Source organism: Planococcus citri, chromosome 2, assembly GCF_950023065.1.
Source record: "Planococcus citri chromosome 2, ihPlaCitr1.1, whole genome shotgun sequence".
Lineage (NCBI taxonomy): Eukaryota > Metazoa > Arthropoda > Insecta > Hemiptera > Pseudococcidae > Planococcus > Planococcus citri.
In genome coordinates this window covers 80241849-80265454 of record NC_088678.1, presented here as the reverse complement: position 1 = coordinate 80265454, position 23606 = coordinate 80241849, and the positions used below count along the sequence as shown (strand labels likewise).

Genomic DNA, 23606 nt, shown 5'->3' with positions numbered 1-23606 from the left:
ACTTTTGTTTGACAAACATTGAAACAAAAAGAGGACTTTTCAGACGGGTAAGGCAAAAATCAATGCTTTTCGGACGACGTTTTGGCAAAAAAGCAAAAATTTCTGATCAATTTTTGCTAAAATTACGACCATTTTGACTATGCAAAAAATTACTTCACGAGATTTTTGTCGAAAAAACATTACAGCTTTTCGTCAACTCGCCAAAAATTGACCCTCCCTGACAATTTCGACAGAAACGGGGGATTTTTTGACAATGTTGCCAAAACCAGTTTTTTTTTTTTGGAAAATCTTGGCAAGAAGAGGTCTGTTGGACAATTTTGGCAAAAATTGGCCCCATTTGAAAATTTTACCAAAAATGGACACTTTTTGACAATTTTGACAAAAATGGACACTACATATTTGAATATTTTGCTAAAAATTGACGCTTTTCTTATCAACATTTTAGTGCAAAAAATGACATTTAAAGTGCCATTTTGGTGCAAAAGTGCCATTTTTGTGCAAAAGTAGCATTTTTGTGCAAAAAGTGCCATTTTAGAGCAAAAAAGTGTCATTTTGTGCAAAAAGTGCCATTTTTGAGAAAAAGTGTCATTTTTGAGCAAAAAGTGTCATTTTTGAGCAAAAAGTGTCATTTTGTGCAAGAAGTGCCATTTTTGTGTGCAAAAAGTGCCATTTTGTGTGCAAAAGTGCCATTTTGTGTGCAAAAGTGCCATTTTGTGTGCAAAAGTGCCATTTTGTGTGCAAAAGTGCCATTTTGTGTGCAAAAGTGCCATTTTGTGTGCAAAAGTGCCCTTTTTGTGCAAAAAGTGCCTTTTTGTGCAAAAAGTGACATTAGCATGCGAAATGTAACATTTTGCGCAAAACGTTATATGTTTGCACAAAAAGTGTCATTTCTCATTTTTGTGCAAAATGTGACATTTTTTGTGCAAACATGTGATTTAGTGCACAAATTCAAATTGACTTTTTGTGCAAAAAGTGTCATTTTGTGCAAGAAGTGCCATTATTGTGTGCAAAAAGTGCCATTTTGTGTTCAAAAAGTGCCATTTTGTGTTCAAAAAATGTCATTTTTGTGTGCATAAGTGCCATTTTTCGCGGAAAAGTGCATTTTTGTGCAAAAAGTGACATTAGCATGCAAAATGTTATATGTTTGCGCAAAAAGTGACTTTTTTGGTGCAAAAAGTGTCATTCCTCATTTTTGTGCAAAATGTGACATTTTTGTGCAAATATGTGATTTAGTGCACAAATTCAAATTGACTTTTTTTGTGCAAAAATTGACTTTTTGAGCAAAAAATAACTTGTTCATGCAAAATTGACTTGTTTGTGCAAAAATTGACTTGTTTGTGCAAAAAGTGACATTTTGTGCGAAAAGTGATTCTATTTTTATTTTTGTGCAAGTGCCATGTGCAAAAATTGACTTGTGCACAAATTGACACATTATTTTTGGTGCAAAAAGTGATCAATTTTTGTGCAAAAGTGCCATGTTGTACAAAATTGACCATTTTTTTGTGCAAAAAGTGTCATTTTTGTGCAAAAAGTGACTTGTTTGCCGAAAATTGACTTTTGTGTGCACAAATTGACTTTTTGTGTAAAAATTGACCTGGTGTGTAAAAAGTGACCTCCTGTGCACAAATTGACAAAATGGACTTTTTTTTGTGCAAAAATGAACTTTTGTGTGCAAAAAGTGACATTTTTTGTGCAAAAGTGACATTTTGTGTGAGGAAAGTGATTTTATTTTTGTGCAAAAGTGTCATGTTGTGCAAAATTGACCATTTTTGTGCAAAAGTGTCATGTTGTGCAAAATTGACCATTTTTGTGCAAAAGTGTCATGTTGTGCAAAATTGACCATTTTTGTGCAAAAAGTGACATGTTTGTGCAAAATGTGACATTTTTTATTTTTGTACAAAAGTGCCATTTTGTGCAAAAATGGCATTTTGGGGGGAGGGGCAAGAAGTGACATTTTTTTTTTTAGCAAAAAGTGATAGTGAAAAAGCTTCATGAATTTAGTCAAAAAGGTAGGGAAAAAATAAAAAAATGCGTGAATGCGTTTATTTGTATTTTTTTTTTATAATTTTGACTGAAATTAAAAAATACTTTTACACAAATTTTCTTCCAATTTATTTATTTTTTTTTTGAAGATTTTCCGGTGAAATTTTTTTTGATTTTGTTAATTTGCTTTTGTATATGGAAATGGGCCCAGAGGGAGAGGGTCGAGTAAAGAGCTTTCTGAAAATTTGGTTGAAAAAAGGTAGTGAAAAAAGTAGTGATAAAAAAAATTTCCATTAGATACTGTGTCACTCAAGGTAAAACCTGACCGATGATTCAACCCCCCCCCCCTCTTTTCACGAAAATAGCTCAAATATTTTGAATTTTATAGTCGTTAGAGGACAAATTTTCGTTGATTTTCGAAAATTCGTCTCAAGTCAATACAGTTGTGGAGGTTTTAGAATGCACTGTTTTCAAAAATTCAACTTTCAGAAGCAACTTGGGTATCTCAAGTGACTTTCTTACAAAATGACACCAGCAGCCAGCTCATCACCTAAGGATAGATTAGATACCCATTACTTTATACAACGTATCAAGTTCACGAAAAAATTACACAAAGTATACCCTACGTGTTCGTATTCGTATACAATACAAAATACAGCCCGAGACCATTATTTCAATTCAACTCGTTGTCTTGTCGTCGCAGTACTTAGTCAGCTCACAATTCCCTTCTAATAACACATAACGCTCCCTAATCGCGCGAGCTGAATATAAAAACAAAAGCCAAGCCAAGCCAAACCAACCAACACACACATATAGACAGAGCTGGTACGAGCCTTTAGTTCTATGTATATTATGAGTATAGTAGAATTTTGTATAGTTGGTTTACTTTTATTTAAAATAGGAAACAGCTACAACAGGCTTATGAAAGATTATACCATCGCGAAGCTTGGTAGCTTGGTACCGTTTACACGCGTGTGTGTGCTTTCCTCGCCTATCCAGGGCACCACCTTGGCTACTTTGCCTACAGTTTGGTATCTTGGCTTTGGCATTGCCACACGTTCGCAGTAGTAGATTTGCTGCTCTCTCGCAGTAGGTATACTCGTCGTCGTCGAGGCACATAACGATTTTAAAATGCATACCCTTTGCCCTTATATTTCGCGTAGGTACCTACTGTGTATAGGGTGCACGCGTCTCTTTCCATGTACCTAAACTAAAAACGAGGGTGGTTTATTCCCTCTCCTAGCCTCTCACTCTGCTTGTTTTTTTCTCCTTTTTTTTTAGTATAATGGTACCATATAGTACAATATTTTTAATAACGCGATATTTTATATCTTTTACGCGTGTTTAATGTATTTTTTTCCTCGTTTCTCTTTTTTTTTTTGTTACTCGTTGCCCCCGCTATGCGATATTTTGTACAACACGGTGGTGGCTGGAGGGTGGGCAGAGGTGTAATGGTGCTGCTGTGCTTGCTCCGGGACAAATTACCACCTAACTAACTGTCGAGCTGGTAATTGTGTGACCCCGACGTGTTTGGGATTTCTGTGAAACTGAAAATGCCGCCGAGGCCGAGGCGAAGAACGTGGATGTTTCGAACGATGTAGTTTTGAAATTCATTTCGTGCGTTATGGAGTAGTAGATGCGGGTCTGAGTGTGTGTTTGTAATGAGTTGAGTGCAGCATAACACAGGGAGGGTGTACCTACTGATGACAACAGTCGTTTTGTGCGTTGAAAATCGAACGAGCTAAAATGTTACAGTCGTGTATGGGTTCGAAACACCGATCTTGTGGAATAATTCGAGTTTTCAATTAGAACTAATTCTTCAGCCGAGATGAGCTGCATTCATTCGGCTAGAGAAGTTTTTCGACAGCTGATGTTTTACGTTAGAGATGGTGCATGTCTGTAAAGAGGCAGAGTTTGGTGGAATTGTACTCGAAGAGCACCAGCAAAAAGAGTGAGGAGGGAGAAGGGGGAGGGGGAGGAAGATGGAACTGGATCATTGTAAATGCATTACTCAACTCGGTCAACAGGGGGACGGATTGGTTTCGATTTTTTTCGTCAACAGTTTGAGAGCTCGACGATATAAAATTTCAAAATTAATTATGTACAATAATATTCAAAACACTAATATAATAGAGCTCAAAAGTTCCGAAATAGGCAAATTAACCTACTGCAAAACACCCGTGCAAAAATAATCAAAACTAGAAGTAACTTCAGGTTACTTTATTCAAAGTGCCTCTTTCTTCCAAAAATTGCGAAAAGTCTCATAAAACAATCTCAATGTTCCCCAAAAAATCCAAAAAATGGTCTTTTTTAGCAAAATTTCCAAAAACGCTAGCTTTTTTCCAAATTTGTCAGGAATTCTTATTTTTTGCCAACGAAATTTATAAATCGCATTTTATCCCTAACACTCCGAAAAATTGCCATCTTTCTATCAAAAATTACCAAAAAATTGTATTTTTTGATTTTTTTTGTCAAAAAGTTTTTTTTTTTAATTCTCCAAAGTTTTGTTTCTTTTTTCAAAAAAAAAGACAATTCTGTTTTTTTTAAATGCTTACTTTCTGCCAAAAATTACGCAGAAAGTCTCATTTTTTGTTAAAAGTTCTTAAAAGTACTTTTTCGTCTAAGAATCTCTAAAAGCTATACATTTGGAAAATTTTCCAAAAAGTCTAAATTTTTCTCAAAACTTGCTCAAAACTCTGGTTTTTTGTCAACAGTTCAAAAATGACCAAAAATCTGCCAATTTTCTGTCATTTCGAGGCAATTTTTCGATATTTTTGAAATTTTCAATACTTTTAGGAACTTAAGAAGGGATTAAGTTCCACTTTTTCAGCGTGGGGGGATGGTGAGGGTGTACATCGAATACATTTAATAGTGCTTTTCTGATGAAGATAGACCAAATCCAAGGATTAAAATCACGTCCTAAATTTTTTCTTCATATCAGTATAAAATGGAAGGGAAGGCACACCAGCACCACTTATTTTTTACTGAGGAGACTGAAAATTTCATGACATCATTCTCTCACCTGAAGTAACAACTTTAAAAGGGGGGGGCGAAAAAAAATTTCCACCATACACTAACATATAAATATTGCAGCTTTACTGGATAGAAAGTTGAGAAAATCAAATAAATTACCTTACTGAAACAGAAGTTAAAATTTTTTTGCAATTATCAACTGCATAGATTTGGCTCTATAATTTCTCAAAATGTGCTCTTTTTCAAGAGAAAATCTCCCCCAAGGGTCATTCCACGTCAATTGGACCAAGAAGTGGTAGAGGGGTTCGGCGATTTTTTTGAAATTTTTCCTGCGGAAAGATCTTCCGAAGGGATGACCTAGGATGACCAATGGCGCAAATCGCAGCCCTCTAGACCATTTTTAAAGGCAGCCAGGGGGTGTCAAAGTTTTCAGTGATCCTAAAATATCATCCTTTTCAGCAGTGGATTTTTAAGTTTACGAAAAAATGCTATTTTTTTATTTAAAACTTGAAAAAAAGTTTTGATTTGTGAAGTTGACCCATTTGACCCCTATTTTTACGTATCTGTCGAAAAAGTTGAAAAAACTCTTTCACTCGATGAAACGACTTCCTCACAAAAAAATCAAAATTCGAAAAAATTCAATTTTCAATTTCAATCATCAAAAGTAGTAGTAGTAGTAGTAGTAGTAGTAGTATTAGAAGTTTAAATTTATTCAGTTGTCTTTTTTTGACCTCTTTCTGGCATATTTCATGGAAAAGTTGATAAAAATTACACTCACAACAAAAAAATGAAAATTTGTTCATTTTTTGAATCTTTTCTAATTTTGATTTTTTTTGTGAGGAAGTCGTTTCATCGAGTGAAAGAGTTTTTTCCACTTTTTCGACAGATATGTAAAAATAGGGGTCACAAGGGTCAATTTCACAAATCAAAACTTTTTTTCAAGTTTTAAATCAAAAAATAGCATTTTTTCGCAAACTTAAAATTTTTTTAAATCGACTTTGCAACATGTTACCATCCCAATTTTTTAGTTAATCTGTTCAGCATGAAAAGTTGTCCATAATATATTTTTTTCAGAATTTTTGAGAGTCGGAACGATATGAGAACTACGTTTCGAAACTTTTTGAGCTAATTTTTTGTACGAAAAAAAGTGGCAACACTGATTTTTATGATATCACCCAAAAGCCTTTCAAAACTTCTAACTATGAGAAAAAGTTCCATTTTGGTAGGTATCGCGGTTATTGAGTAATCCACTGCTGAAATGGATGATATTTTAGGTTCACTGAAAACTTTGACACCTCCTGGATGCCTTTAAAAATGGTCTAGAGGGCTGCGATTTGCGCCATTGGTCATCCCTTCGAAAGGTCTTTCCACAGGAAAAATTTCAAAAAAATCGCCAAACCCCCCTACCACTTCTTGGTCCAATTGAAGTGGAATGACCCCCAAATTTCTCGATTTTCGCGGTCTGTAAATTTAAAAAAATCAATTTTCGTCCCAAAATGACCGAGAAAGCTGTAAAGAGTAAATTATAGCTAATCAACTCTATTTGGAATAAAACTTTACAGAAATTTCAACTTTCAAAATCACTTGCGAGCTCCAGAACTGCTCAAAAGTCAAAACGATTTAAACCCGATTGCAGACGATTCGTATAGGGTCTGAAACAGGCTACACATCGATTTTCAGCTTTCTCGGTCAACCGGGTCAACTTGGTAACATTTCGAATTTTCCCCATTTTTGGCCCAAATTGATACATTTTCAAAAATTCATCAAAATCAACCGTGGCATTTGAAATATTGGCCAGTGGTTTTGATATTTACCTATGTACTTACTTCATCCGGTTCGAAAATTTTCCTACCTCAGTATTTATCTTAAAGTCTTCTATTTCCATTTAAAATCCCGTGAAAAGTGAACCTCATTTGACTAATCAACCGAACTAATTGACCACAAAAAAAAAAAAACATCTTGCGCAGTAGGCACGATTAACCGACTTTGCTCTGTTATACAGGAAAATGAACAAACAATTAAACAATTGGTTTTATAAACAATTTGAGGCGTGTAATTTACAAAACAAATACTGAAATTTACCAATTTACCAAAATTTACGGATTTACAAAAATTTACCAATTTACCGAAATTTACCGATTTACTGAAATTTACCGATTTACCTAAATTTATCAATTTACCAAAATTTATCAATTTACCGAAATTTACCAATTTACCGAAATTTATCAATTTACCAAAATTTACCAATTTACCAAAATTTATCAATTTATCGAAATTTACCAATTTGCCAAAATTTATCAATTTACCAAAATTTATCAATTTACCAAAATTTACCAATTTACCAAATTTATTAATTTACCAAAATTTACCAATTTACCAACAATTACGAATTTACCAACAATTACCCCAGCAATTTACTTACATTTACGTCAGTAATTTACCAGACATTACCCACTAATTTACCAATTTTCCAATTTACCAAAAATTACCCCACTGCCCCAGCAATTTACCAACATTCACCTCAGTAATTTACCAGACATTTCCTCACTAATTTACCAATTTTTTACCGACTTTTTTTAATTACCCCAGTAATTTACTGCCAAAGGTTTTTACCAATTTACTGAAATTTACCAATTTACCAAAATTTACGGATTTACGAAAATTTACCAATTTACCAAAATTTAGCTATTTACCAAAATTTACCAATTTACCAAAATTTACCAATTTACCTAAATTTATCAATTTACCAAAATTTAATATTTAGATATCAATTTACCAAAATTTACCAATTTACCGAAATTTATCAATTTACCAAAATTTACCAATTACCAATTTACCAAAATTTACCGATTTACTGAAATTTACCGATTTACCTAAATTTATCAATTTACCAATTTACCGAAATTTATCAATTTACCAAAATTTACCAATTTACCAAAATTTACCACTTTACCAAAATTTACCACTTTACCAAAATTTACCACTTTACCAAAATTTACCAATTTACAAACATTTACGAATTTACCAAAAATTACCCCAGCAATTTACTAACATTTACCTAAGTAATTTAGCAGACATTACCCACTAATTTACCAATTTTCCAATTTACCAAAAATTACCCCAGCAATTTACCAACATTCACCTCAGTAATTTACCAGACATTTCCTCACTAATTTACCAATTTTTTACCGATTTTTTTTTCTAATTACCCCAGAAAACACTGATACGTGATAATTCATCCAAAATTGTACTAACCTATCCATTCAGCAATGATTCTATAGACATTTTTCAAGTTTCGACCACCCTATAGATCAACTTGAAATGCAAATGAAGAGCTCTATTCCAAAGTGGGTTAAGTCAAATTTTTTCATTTTTCATAAAACGCATTTGAAATTTTTGATGTAGAATTTGTTCTGTTCCTGAAGTGGCACCAATTGTAGAAGGTTGATACATCCTTCCTCTCTTTGGACAAAAAAAATCGATCGTAGAAAAAGTTATTTTTTCGACCATTTTGCACCACTGAAGTTGAAAAATCAATGACTTAACCCACTTTGGAAATAAGAATCGCTGTAAGAATGGAATCTGCCGTTTTGAACCGTACAAACTGCACATTTCGTGTTTTTTTCTTCTGAAATTGGTCAAGTCTTCCTTTCACAACTTTGGACTGTCAAATATGAAGTTGAAACATCAATGACTTAACCCACTTTGGAAATAAGAATCGCCGCGCCGCTCAGTGGGCCACAAACCCCCAAAAACGGCGATAATTCGGTTTCAACCCTCATTGATGTGCAATACGTCGAATAATACATTTTCGAGGTCGTAGAATTCGAATCTGCACTTATTTTTTTGTAGGGGTGGGGGTGAGGCGTGGGGAGCGGGAAAATTTGAAATGTTGCTCATATTATCATGTAATATATCGATTTATATGTTTTCGAGGTCGTAGAGTTCGAATATGGAGTTATTTTTTTGGTAGTGGTGGGGGGTGAGGCGCGGGGAGGGAGGAATTTCAAATTTTGCTTATATTATTGTGTAATATGTCGATTGATATGTTTTCAAAGTCGTAGAACTTGAATCTGCTCTTATTTTGTTTGTAGGGGTGGGGGGTGAGGCGTGGGGGAGTGAAAAATTCCAAATTTACTTTTTGATGTTTTCTAATACCACTGATTTTTAAAGTTTGCAGTTTTTTACACAAAATCAGAACACATTTTGGAACAAAACTCATATAATCGCGCAATATCGTGTGTTCTCTTCTGCATAGTGATGTGTATTTAGGAGTAGTGTATATTATGTTTTAGCGATTTTTTGCCCGAAATTGCCCCATTGCTTACAATGAGCAAAATTTGGAATTTTTCACCTCTCCACGCCTCACTTTTAATCCCTACCAAAAAAATAACTCCATATTCGAACGCTACGACCTCGAAAACATATTAATCGATATATTACACAATAATATAAGCAAAATTTGAAATTTTCTTGCTCCCCACGCCTCACCCCCTACCCCTACAAAAAAAGTAAGTGCAGATTCGAATTCTACGACCTCGAAAACATATCAATCGACATATTACACAATAATATAAGCAAAATTTGAAATTCCTTCCTCCTCGCGCCTCACCCCCCACCCCTACCAAAAAATAACTCCATATTCGAACTCTACGACCTCGAAAACATATTAATCGATATATTACACGATAATATAAGCAACATTTCAAATTTTCCCGCTCCCCACGCCTCACCCCCCACCCCTACAAAAAAAATAAGTGCAGATTCGAATTCTACGACCTCGAAAATGTATTATTCGACGTATTGCACATCAATGAGGGTTGAAACCGAATTAGCTGAATCTCACGAGTGTTGACTTAACCCATTTTGGAAACCAAAAGTAATTTGACTTAACCCACTTTGGAAAAATGTGAATTTTTAAAGTGCTGGCAACACTGATATGAGGTAGGTATGAAAGTTCTGATCAGGGTTGTACATGTTTAAAACAAAAATGTTTTAAACATGTTTAAAACACGTTTAAAACAAGTGAAAAAAAAACAGAACGATGTTTTAAACAAAAAAAGCCGTTTAAAGCCGTTTTAAACTGTGTTTTTTTTTTGTTTTAAACGTGTTTTTTTCAACTCCAATTTCCTAAAAAAAACACGTTTTTTTTAGTTTTTTGTTGAAAAAAAGTGAAATAAAACAAACTGTATTTTTAGAGACAAATTTTGTGTTTTTATTCCAATTTTTCAATATTTCTTGAGCTTTATAGCGTGTTTATGACGTCACATCTCAAAAATTGATGTCTGGTGAACTCAAAACAAATGAATTTGTGTTTAAAACACATTTTAAACGTGTTTAAAACGCGTTTTAAACACATAGTTTTAAACACGAGAAAAAAACTGTTTTAAAACAAAAAAAAACGTTTTAAACAAAAAAAAACGTTTTTTTTGTTTTTTTTTCAAAAAAAACACGTTTTTGTACAACCCTGGTTCTGATACCTATGTTTTGTAAGTACCTCTCTGAACTATTAGATGGCGGTGCTAACTCAATTTTTTTTAAATTTGACTTAACCCACTTTGGAATAGAGCTCTTCAAATGTCACTAGGGTTTGACAGAATGCGACACAACAAACCGAGCAGATTTTCCATTCAATAAACAAAATGCCTAAATTTCAACATGAAAACTACCAGCAGAAATAGATAAGAACGATTCGTTTTGCTCTGAAAAAAATTACTTAAAAAGCGAAAAAATTGTACATTAATTCAAGTGAAAACATAATCGTCAAAAAACGAAGTAAGTAATAGAATGGAGGAACTCGAACAAATTTAAACAAAAATATATTATAAAAATTGTCAAAAATACATTATAAAAATTCTGCACCTCTAGAAGGGCTTACTTAGACCTACAACAATAGGTACATATATTCAAATTGGAAAAAACAGACGAATACGATCTATTTAAAATAAAACGATTAGAAACACGAAGAAAAAACTAACATTTAAAAACGAAAAATAAAGTTGATAGAGAGACCATACATAAGATTTGAACATCTAGTAAATCCTTCATTCATCGCACACAATTCTAACGAATTACGAAAGAACATTGATTGACAATCTTATCAGGGTCTATGTTGAACATCTGAATCATCCTCTGAATCATCTCAGCATCCGGAGCAACAGGCACAAGGTTATAGATCGGTTTACCCGCGTATTCAGCGGTGAACTTCTCAATTGCGCCGTGATCGCCGTCGAAAAACCAATACAACATAGCCCGACGATGGCTTCTACGCGTCAACAACTCTGCGATCATATTATACTCGCTATATTTATAAATCATCTCGCGTTTAAACCTCTGCCTTTCCGATTCGGTCGCAAAGCACCATTCTAAATACTCTTCCATCGATTTGGTAGCTTGGAAGGCGTCACCGAAAACGCCACAAGCTGCAAACTGAACCACAAACCCTTTAGGAAACAAGCTCGACTGTTTGAATTTTTCATCTATTAATTTCTCGTCACCGTCGCAAATCCACAACAAAAAATTCTCCACCTTGGCTCGTTTAAACACTCTTATTTTGCGCAACTCGCAATCGAATATAGTATCCAACATGTAAGTCTGGAATCGTTTCTTAAAAATTTCCAATCTGGAATCGTTGGCTGGCAGAATTGTAGTAAGGCATTCCTTCAAATCATTCATTTCGCTATCGCAAAACATCAGACGGTAAATTTCCCTTTTGCATCCTATCTCGATCATATTACAAACCATATACTCGACCGGATCGAGATTCATTGGTGTAAGGGTTTTCTTCAAGAACTCGAACGATCGCCTCCAATCTCCTAAATACAGACAAGTACTCAACGCGATCATAGCATTATCAGGTGCCAATAACTTCCATTTATGGCACGTCAAACAACACGCTGGCGTTTCGTCATCGCCTGCGATCACAGCCGGATAATAAAAGGCAAATACGGCGTCGAATTCGTCGAACAGGCCGAACGACAGGAATACCATAAGGGAGCGTTCTACTTCTTCGGCTGAATTATTGGCGATTGATTTTTTCAACTCGACGATATCGCGATCATAGTGCTGCAGAGAATCACGCAACAAGTTATCTACTTCGGTAAACGGTGCCCACATGATCAGCCAGTAGAAATTCTGCTCGAAAAATGCCATTTTACTCTTGGCGTTCGTGTTTTTCAACACCACTCTGAGGAATTTCAACGGATCTTTGACCAGGCGACGTGCACCGAACCCCTCTATAGGTAGGGTTCGAACATGTTGGATGAATTTTTCACAAATACTATCCCATAGTTGCACGTTGTCGATGGCCGATTGTTTCAATTCGCTAGCAGCGCTGGTCCAAATTTCCACTAACAACGGGGTCCATTTTTCGAAATCGCTCGAGTTACTAATCGATAATGGTACCAGCGTTTCGAGAATAGCGCAGAAATTCTCCGAATCGATTTCATTCTTGCAGAGCTGCCAAACAAACCGTACGTCGTTCGAGGTACCGTATTGGACGATTTTATCGACGATTTTCGAGATGGCAGAATGACTCGCGAGCCTCCACTCTTCATCGGTTAATTTGGCCAACAACTCTTTCAGGTATTTGTTACCGTACCTTTCGACGATACGTTCGAACAAGACAGATTTGCTGCCAGAGTCCAATTTATCGAAGAAGTACTCGGCAGGTGGCCACAATTCTAACTGCTCCGTCGTTATAATAAACATAGTCAAGTCTATAGTAACACCTTCACCTTGCGCTATTACCGAAGAAATCACGTGCATCTCGTTTTTCAAATACTTGCTCCAATACAGCACGAACGGATCCTTTACAATATCCCTTTTCGGTACCGAATCGACCACCAGATCGCGAAACTTTTCCATTTCTTCGACGATGCAATACGTACTGGCGAATCTGAACCTCTCTAATTGACTCAGCTTTTCATTAGTTAGGATATTTTTAGCAGTCGCAGCGTAGTCGATTTTAAAATAATGGTTCCAAACCAGCTTCACGACGTATTCGCTCAACGAAGATATTGGTTCCGTTGGTTGATCGTGGAAGAAATTCACACTGTGATGATACTGGATCCAAACTGTTACTTGCTCGATGATCAGCGCCAAGTTATCTTCGATTTGGTACCGGATTTTATTCGGTATATGAGCGAATCGAGGTACTTGCATTTCATTTAACTGCCACATGAACCAGTCGTGATCCGAGCAAGTATTATATCCGTCGTCGTTTCCCCATACGTCGATTATGGGTATTTCACCCTCGGCCCATTCACGTACCAGTCGAATGCATACGGATTTCGCAGCCAAACATTGCAATTCCATCGGCGAATCGGTCATCTTGCTGCGACTATACAGCTATCGATTAGTACACATGCGAATTATCTGAAAACACACATCGTACGAGTATGAGTATCTTAATTTAATATGTACAAGTTATACGAAATACTTTCACTACAAATTATCTAGAATCGAGTAACATTTCAATTCGAATTTCAAATGATCGAACCACAAATTGAGTATACTTACTGGAACGTAACACGGGATGATGAAATTTTCAAGCTTTTCAAACAGCATTCAGAAATAGAAACACGACAGTTCGTACACCACAGAGAACGATAAACGATAAATAGTATGTTGCAATATCGCATAGCATATGTTCACGTACTGGATATCATTACAATAGAACGGGATCAAAGTTCGTCTCCGTCGCGTCAGTCGCGTGGTCGGCGTGGTTACAATCTAAGGAGTGGGGAGGCTGGAGAGCCGGAGATGTGGAGAGTGACTACAATAACACTGCACGTACACGTCTACCTTACCGGTCTACCCCACCCTACCACCGGCGAAAAAGGGGAACTGGTTACACAATAATGTGAAAACCATACTGCCAGTAGTGCGAGTACTGCAACAGTGCGACTCATATTATTTGTATTTCTTTTCTCTACGTTATTTCGGGAGGAGGTGCCGATGAATTCTCGTGAATTTTTTTCAAGTTCAAGTTCATTATTTTGATAGAGACTAGAGTGATATTAGTTATGAAAAATAGAAAATTTCGCGCCTTATTACCAGGTGACAAAGAATAATGGGTTTGATATGTTCTCATGAGCCAAAAAGAGAAAAAAATTTCCTTAAGTAAAAATTGGAATAATGGAAGAAGGAATAACAATCGAGAAAAATTACTTTCGATTTCGAATTTTGTTGTTTCGATGTAAAATGAAAGATTATTTCGTGTTTCATCGAAACAATCACTCAAACGCCCATTTTTTTTACATGATTATTTGATTTTCTAATTTTCATAATGGGAATTGTCTATCCTTTTTGATAATATCGAAATCCCTTATTCTTGGTCACCGGTATTAAAGAATGACGAATTCGCCATTATCTAGGTAGGAAGCTAATCGAAATCATAGCAACACTTATAGTCCGGCATATGACAATAGGAGTAATTGCACCCCCCCCCCCCTCCCCACCCACCGACTGATCCTTCGGGACAACTTTTTTCTTAAAGGGGACATCCTAAGGAACATTTTATAGCAAACTTGCCCAAAAAAAAGTTGGCCTTACTTACAAAATGGCGGCCATTTTGAATGACAGGTCAGCCGAAATCGCAGATTTTGCGTTTTAACATAGGATTTGCACGAACTTTTTCAAACTTTACAAAGGTAGATCGAAAGATCATGCAAAAATTTATCACCTGTCAAAATTTGAAGTGCTAAAGTGCGTTTATCGATTTTTGGTGAATTTTTGAAAATCAAATTTAGGCCAAAAATGAGGGAAAAAATCAAAATGTTACCAAATTGACCAAGAAAGCTGAAATTTGGGACATACCCTATTTTCGACGTGCCAAACCGATTGGAAACGGTTTCAACCCGTTTTTAACAGTTCTGGAGCCTCCAGCAGATTTTTGAAACTTGAAATCCCCACAAAATTCCATTAAATTGGAGTTGTACAGCTGAAATTTACTCTAGAAACTAATTTTAATACGCTACGAAGGACTGTAGGTAAATTTCAAGTCGTTTTGGAGCCTCCAGTAAAATTTTGAAACTGGAAATTTCCCCAAAATTGAGATGGAAAAGCTGAAATTAACTATGCACTCCAATTTCACCCTCAGAAGACGTCTTCAGGTGGGTTCAAGTAATTTTGGAGCCTCCAGTGACTTTTTGAAAGGTTTCATGGCATTTATAGCACAATTGAAATTTCCAAAAAGTAGCTGAAACCTTCAAAACCACTTGAAACCACCATGCAGTCGACTCCATATTATAGTACTGAAATTAATTTGCAGAGTAAATTTCGGCTTGCTAACCCCATTTGGTGACATTTTGAGGAAATTTCAAGTTTCAAAAATGTACTGGAGGCTCCAGTAATTTTCAAAAAATCGCTGGAGGCTGAAAAACGACTTGAACCCACATGAAGTCGTCTTCAGAGGGTGTTAAAATTGGAGTGTAGAGTAAATTTCAGCTTTCCATCTCCATATGTGAAGAAATTTTGTGAAAATTTAAAGTTTCGAAAATCTGCTGGAGGCTTTAGGAATTTTCAAAAAAAGCTGGAGGCTCCAAAACGACTTGAAATTTACCTGCAGTACTTCGTAGCGTATTGAAATTAGTTTTTGAAATAAATGTCATCTTTACAACTCCAATTTGATGGAATTTTGTGGGAATTTCGAGTTTCAAAAATCTGCTGGAGGCTCCAGAACTGCTCTAAACGGGTTGAAACCGGTTCCAATCGATTTGGCATGTCAAAAATAAGGGCATATCCCAAATTTCAGCTTTCTGGGTCAATTTGGTAAAATATTTATTTTTCCCCACATTTTTGGCCTAAATTCGTTTTTCAAAAATTCACCAAAAATCGAAAAACGCACTTTAGCACTTGAAATTTTGACAGGTGATAAATTTTTGCATGATCTTTCGATCTACCTTTGTAAAGTTTGAAAAATTTCATGCAAGTGCTATGTTGAAACGCAAAATCTGCGATTTCGGCTGACCTGTCATTCAAAATGGCCGCCATTTTGTAAGTAAGGCCAACTTTTTTTTGGGCAAGTTTGCGTTAAAATGTTCCTTAGGATGTCCCCTTTAAGAAAAAAGTTGTCCCGGAGGATCGGCCGGGGGGGGGTGCAAAGAGTGGTTTCTGACCAGCTTTTTTCATAATAAAAATATCCAAAAATTAAAGGGAGGCCCAAGAAATGCTGGAAATGGCGAAATTCGCTCTCGTGTGGTTAATTAATGACCAAATACAGCGATTCGCGCAAGTTTCAGAAATTTTCTCACAAACGAGGAATTTTTGGTTTTTGGATATTTTTATTTTGAAAAAAGCTGGTCAAAAAACCACTCTTGAGGTGTCCGCTCCAGAATTGGCTCAAATGTGGATGAATTCGTTAAACAGGTCGAGTACAACATACAACTTGAATTTTAGATGCCCAACTTCATATTCACGCCTTCTGGAGCAAATTGAAAATTCTGGAGAAATTGAAAAATCGCGCTGGAGCCTCCAGAATAGCTGGAAATGGCGAAATTCGCCCTCGTTAGGTTAGTTCATGACAAAATACAGCGATCCGCGCAAATTTCGAAAATTTCCTCGCAAACGGTAAAATTTTGACATTTTTACTGTTCAAGTAGGTACGTACTTTTCAAAAAAAAGCATAAATCACCAAAATAGTCAATTTTGGATTTTCAAAAATTCGCCAAAAATCGAAAAATGAATTTGGGAAGCTGAAAATTTGGATTTGGAGGTTTCAGAACATGCTCTTTCCAAAAATCGCGGTCCTGTTCAAATCGGAGGCGGACTCCTCGAGAGGTTTCCTTGTAAGGCGTGAAAATTAATTTGGGCAACTGGAAATAGAATTGTGGCATTATCCACTCAGGTGTCCGTCTGGAAATGAGTCTAGATGTACATCCGATTGGAACGGGACAGCGATTTCTTGAAAGAGCATGGTCTAACACCCTCAAAACCAAATTTTCAGCTGCCCAACATCATTATCTCGATATTTGGGCGAACGTTTGAAAATTCAAAATTGACTGTTTTTGGTGATTTATGCTTTTTTCAAAAAAGTACGCACTTACATGATCAGTAAAAACGATCAAAATAAATCCTAAAACTGATATTAATTTTCCAAATCCGAATTTCCCCATTTTCAGCCATTTTGGAGGCTCCAGCGCGATTTTTCAATTCCTCCATAATTTTTAATTTGCTCCAGAAGACGTTAATATGAAGTTGGGCAGCTGAAAATCGAGTTGTGTGTTATACTCGACCTGTTTAACGAGTTTATCCACATTTGAGTCGGTTTTGGGAGGGACACCTCAAGAGTGGTTTTTTGACCAGCTTTTTTCATAATAAGAAATCCAAAAAAATCAAAACATTACCGTTTAAGAGGGAATTTTTGAAATTTGCGCGAATCGCTGTATTTCGAACACAACAAACCCTCCGAGACCGAGTTCCGCCATTTCCAGCCATTTTGGAGGCTCCAGCGCGATTTTTCAAGTCCTCCAGAATTTTTAATTTGCTCCAGAAGGCGTGGGTTTCAACTTGGACATCTAAAAATCGAGTTGGGAGTAATGCTCGACCTGTTTAACGAGTTTATCCACATTTGAGCCGATTCTGGAGGGGGCACCTCAAGAGTGGTTTTTTGACCTGCCTTTTCCATAATAAAAATATCCAAAAATTGAAGGGAGGCTCCAGAAAGGCTGGAAATGGCGAAATTCGTCCTCGTGGGGTTGGTTCATGATAAAATACTGCGATTCGCGCAAATTCCAAAAATTTTCTCGCAAACGGGAAATTTTTGATTTCTGAATATTTTTATTTTGAAAAAAAACTGGTCAAAAACCCACTCTTGAGGTGTCCCCTCCAGAATTGGCTCAAATGTGGATAAATTCGTTAAACAGGTCGAGTATAACACACAACTCGATTTTTAGCTGCCCAATTTCATATTCACGCCTTCTGGAGCAAATTTAAAATTCTGGAAAAATTAAAAAGTAACGCTGGATGCTTTACAAACTTCGATTGAAGTTATTCCATTTTTCTAGATTTTCTCCAACTTTGAGGGCTTCACACAAAGGAACGAAAATAGTCGGTAGGTACTTGGAAAGTATTTTCTCGAAATGTCGATATTTATTCTGCTGCAGCAAAAATTCACGATTTCGAAATTTTTTCCAATTACAATATTATCAATTTTTTTAATAATAGGAGACCCCCTACCAGTAAAACTCACACGTACTTTTCATAATTACTTTTTTCCCCCAATAAAAACTAACAACATTACTTACGGAGTAGGGGATGAGAAAAATATCACGAAAGTAAATAAGCACCTCCCCATACCTACCCATTTCTTTCAATTTTCATACTCATTTTTTACGAATTTTAAAAATCTCAAAAAACGAAGCTCATTTGATAAGTCAACTGAACTATTCAACCATTCCAAAAAATGTTTCAAATTGATACCTTATGCAAAATTATACGTCGATACTTTCCTATTCAGTAATTACCTATACCTAGACTTTCGCATATCGATCTTGCTAGATCAATATTTCGAATGATTTCAGCTTCCTTCGTTAACTTGGTAAAATTTGGATTTTTTCATTCAAAAATTCATTAAAATCAACCATAGAATTTGAAATTTATTGGCCAGTGATGGTTCGAAACTTTTCCCACACTTGTACTTATATATTGAAAATTCTTCTATTTTCTTATGATCTCATTGAACGTGAAGCACATTTGACAAATCAAACAAACTACTCGACCACTAGAAAAAAACCTGATGATTCATTCAAAATTATATGTACCTACGTATATCGAGTCAGCGATGATTCTAGATATTTTTCAAGTTTCTAACTCCCTTATACTTAGATCAACTTGAGATGCCAAAGTCACTAGGCTTGTATGAAATTCAAAATATCAGCGGAATTTTCATTCAATAGAAAAAAATAAGAACCCTGATTTCTGTTCTGCAAAAAATTACCCAAAAAATGAAAACTTTTAAGTAATTCAACTGAAAGCAATAATCTTCAAGAAACAAACAAACAAAGAAGGAACTCGTCCTACCTACAAAATATAAACAAAAATACATTACAAATTAAATAAAGTTGATGCACTCGAAATAGTATAATGTATTCTCGATCAATCGATTTGAAAATGAAATCCAATTCTATTAAATTCGCAAAAACATAACAGGTATTTAAAAAAAAAAAACTAAACCCTTCATTCATCGCACAATTCTACACGAATTACATAAAAAAAAAATATCATTTGATCCCACGAATCATCCGCTTGCAACTTTATTCATCGCTGTTAAATATTTGCAAGTTGCATCAGCTGCTGTATGAGCTCAGCATCAGCATTAGCATCCAGACCAAGAGCAGCAGCAGCAGCAGCAAGAGCAGCAGCAGCAGCATCAGGATTAGCTTCAGCAGCAGCATTAGGATCAGCTTCAGCAGCAGCATTAGGATCAGCTTCAGTAGCAATCTCAGCATAGATCGGATTACGCGAACATTCGACCGTGAATTTCTCAATAGCGCTGAGATCTTCGTCGAAAAACCAAAGCAACATAGCTCTACGATACCTTCTACGAGTCAGCAAATCTTCGATCATCTTGTACTCGCTATATTTATAAATCATCTCGCGTTTAAACTGCCTCCTTTCTGGTTCGGTCTCAAAACACCACTTTAAATACTCTTCCATCGATTCCGTAGCTTTGAAGCACTCTTCGGTAATGCAGAATTTAAACTGCACCAGGAACCCATCGGGAAACAGGCCCGGTTGCTTGTAATTCATATCGACTAGTTTTTCATCGCCGTCGTAAATCCACAGCAAGAAATCCTGCACGTCAGCTCGATTAAAAACTCTTTCTACGTGGCGATCGGTATCGAATATTGTTACGTTCGTAAGTGCGAGTTGCATTATCGAACTAGTTGTTATCTAGATTTTTATCTCGTTGATGTGTCGAAGCTTATTCTTTTTTCGTTTCGTGTTCAATAGTAAATATATCGTTGTACAGTCCACACCAATGCTCTATGTTGTTTTATTTCGTATCGTAACATTATGGTCCTATCCGAGCCGGATTTCTCATGCCGGCAAAAGTTTTCCCTTGTTTTCGCGTTTGTGATGGAATAATTTTTTCGTAATTGCTATTGTTTTTCGCAAATTCGATGTTTCGTAATGTATTCGTTTTATGAAAGTCTCTTGTCATTTTCGTAAAGTTTCGTGACGTGGTAGTTATCGTGTAGAATGACCGAAACTGCTGCTGAAAAGGCAGCTCGCGAGGCCGCGGCCGAAAAAGCGGCTCGTGCTGCTAAAGTGAAGAAAGAAGCACTCGGACGAGAGAAGCGTGTTCTCGTACGCTCTATCTCTATCTCGTTTAATGATGTGGCGAATTATATCGAACATACGCCATCGAAGGAAGCAGTCAACACAATCGCTGCAAATCTTGATTCTATTCAAGGTATGTTGGAAAAGCTATCCAAAATTGATTCGCAACTTATGGATTTTATTGATCAAGCTCAGTTGACGGATGACATTGTAGCCGAAGAAGCTGAGATATGTGATGATTATATGAAGTATTTTCGTTTATTTAATACGTCGATGGGAAAGTTGAAAACCATACAGGAATCGTTAGATCCTGCTGCACGTTCGAGTCGCCGTTCAATGTTTTCAAGCACGTTTTTAGACGCAACGTTATCGAATCCTATGGTAAAGTTACAAGATGTTCCTGTACCCCAGTTTGATGGTACGTACGCTAGTTTTCCCGATTGGTACGCTGAGTTTTCATCCATTGTCGATAAGAACGAGAATTTCGATTCGTTTCAAAAGATGTATTTACTTCGTCGTGCTATGGGAGAAGGTGCAAAAGATATCCTAAAAGATATGGGCACTGAAGGCCATTTATATGAGCCTACATTTAAAGACCTTTATAAGACCTATTATAATAGGCGAAGAATAATTGCTGAGCACTTTGCTAATTTGATCGATATGCCGCCAATTAAGGGCAATAATATACGTGAGTCAGTAAACAAAGTCAAACGAGTCATCCGTGGTTTGAATGTATGTGACTTGAATGTTGATGCGATGTCACCGTTAATCGCCTTTATTGTTTCGAGAAAAATCCCAGAAAAACTCAAAATGGACTGGGACACGTCAAATCATGATTACTCTGTTTATCCCTCGTTCGAATCGCTCGCAACGTTCCTATTGAATCGAAGTTTTTCGTACGAGACCAATGTGGCTTCTTCAAACGAGTCAAAAAATAAGTCGTCGGTTCCTGTCACCAGTACAGTGCCTGGAAAAAATGCTGGAAAAAGTAATTCGTCGTCGAAGTCGTCGTTAGCTGTCAGTTCGCCTAAAGGATCATCAGTTAATTTTCCAAAATGTGTAGTGTGTTCGAAATACCATTTTTTGGACCAATGTGATGTATTTATTGGTAAATCTGCATTAGAACGTTTCGATATTATTAAAGGTAATAAATTATGCATTAAATGTTTCAAGCCGAATCATTCGGTGAGTAATTGTACGCGACCAAATTGTAAATCGTGTGATGGTAAACACCATAATTTATTACATCGTGAAAAAACAACGAACGAAAAGCCAGATAATTCGGATACTCAAGGTACGTCAAATGAGCCACCTAAGAGTAGTTTGTGTGCTTTAGGATCTTCGAAATCTGTGTTTCTTAGCACTGCGATTGTGAAAGTTAGTGATGGTTATTCTAGTGAGTATGCTAGGGTTTTGTTTGATCAAGGATCTGAGGTATCTTTGATTACTCGTGAGTTTTGTGATCGAGCTAAATTGAAAATGATAAACAATCCCTCGCCTACTTCGTTGATTGGTATCAATGAAAAGCCTATCGAATTGAATAAAGTTGTGAAGTGCGTTTTAAGTAGTCGATTTAATGATTTTCGTATCGCTATTGATGCCGAGGTGATTCCTCGAATTCCTTATTCAGTGAATAAACAGGATATTAAAGAAGTCATTAGTAATTTTCCTCATAATTTCGGTGAAGATTTCAACCTGCCTCATGATTCTGTTGATATTTTACTCGGAAGCGAGTATGTCGAGTTTGTGATGGCAGAAAAGCGTTTTTTTGTTGAAGGTTTATGTTTGAGGGAGTCAAAGTTCGGTTTCGTTGTCTCTGGGTCGAGAAAAGCTTCGTTTTGTGCTAGTAAAATGTCGTTCTGTGGTCTATCGAATGTAGAGTTGTCTAATCAACTTGATCGCTTTTTTTCGGTTGAAGAAATTCAGGAGTCTGAATTGAATGAAAAGGTCTTAGATCATGAGTTGATTGAGAAACATTTTAATGACACTTATCAAATTGATGAAGAATCTGGAAAATTCGTTATTCGTTTACCGTTGAAAGAAAGTGTCAAGTGTTTGAATGGATCTTATGATAAAGTTCGAAAAATGTTTTTGAGGTCTGAGTCTCATCGTTCTGAGAGTAAGCACAATTCGTACAAGGATGTATTCGAAGAGTATTTGAAATTAGGTCATATGTCCGAAGTAAATGAACCTAATGTCGATGGTTATTTTATCCCTCATCATCTTGTATCAAAAATAACTACCAATGGTGTTAGTAATCGAGTCGTATTCAATGCTTCATTTTGCGATGCCTCTGGAACATCGCTAAATAATCATTTACTCGAAGGTCCAGTTATTCAGCCAAAACTGAATACCAATATTAATCAATTTCGGTCGAATTTAGTAGCTTTTTCTACTGATATTTACAGAATGTATCGATGTATTTTAATACATAAGGATGATCGAATGTATCAACAGATTTTTTTTCGTTTTGATCGTAATGGTTCTTTATTGGTTTTCGTTTTAAATACCTTAACTAACGGTATTGGTCCAGCTTCGTATTTAGCGACGAAATGTCTGGAAAAAATTGGTATGTCGATTTTATCATCTGATCCTGAAGTGGCTAATATTATTTTGAAATCCTTTTATATGGATAATGGTACAATTGCGGTGAAAAGTGTTGAACAGGCCATTGCAATACAACATCGATTGCACGATGTTTTACTTAAGCATGGATTTCGTTTGACTAAGTATCAAAGCAACTCTAAGGAGTTCCTTAATTCGTTGGATCCGTCTTTGATCGAACCTCTAGCTACGAAGGTAATCGGCGGAGATGAGTTTGTAAGTTTATTAGGGTTAGTATGGTATACTGATAAGGATGAGTTTGGAATACTAATAAAATCAAGCGAAATTCCAGTTATTGCGACCAAACGTATCATTTTGTCGGAGATTTCCAAGGTGTTCGATATTCTAGGAATTCTTACTCCCGTTACAATTCGTGGCAAATTACTCATGCAGTCAGTTTGGCGTGAAGGTCGTAAATGGGATGAGGAAGTGTCTTATGAATTATTTGTCGAATTTTCGGAGTACTTGAAGGATTTAATTTTGTTATCAGAATTTCGGATACCTAGGTGCTATTTTTCGAGCTCATTCGTTGTTCAAACTCAATTAGTTGGATTTTGTGATGCTTCGCTAAGTGCATATTGTGCTGTCGTATATATTCGTTCTATTGATAATGAAGGAAATATTGTATCTACGTTTGTAATGTCAAAGTCTCGTATCGCTCCGATTAAAGCTTCCAAGTCGAATATACATCGTTTAGAGTTAGCAAGTGCTGAATTATTAGCCAAATTGATTCGAGAAATTAGTGATGATTTGAAAGTTGA

At 36.0% G+C, this 23606-nt stretch overlaps 2 protein-coding genes across 2 annotated transcripts in view; one reads left to right on the top strand and one right to left on the bottom strand.

The window, feature by feature from the left end:
- Positions 1 to 23606, top strand: part of LOC135837960 (roundabout homolog 2-like) — a 638803-nt gene that overhangs the window by 84834 nt on the left and 530363 nt on the right. The window lies entirely within an intron of this gene.
- LOC135837956 (uncharacterized) lies at positions 10759 to 13699 on the bottom strand. The gene is made up of 2 exons (XM_065353401.1): positions 13477 to 13699; positions 10759 to 13332 (listed from the first exon to the last, which is right to left on the bottom strand). Exon 2 carries the CDS (start codon positions 13285 to 13287, stop codon positions 11020 to 11022), a length of 2268 nt encoding a protein of 755 aa, XP_065209473.1. The 5' UTR covers positions 13288 to 13332; positions 13477 to 13699; the 3' UTR covers positions 10759 to 11019.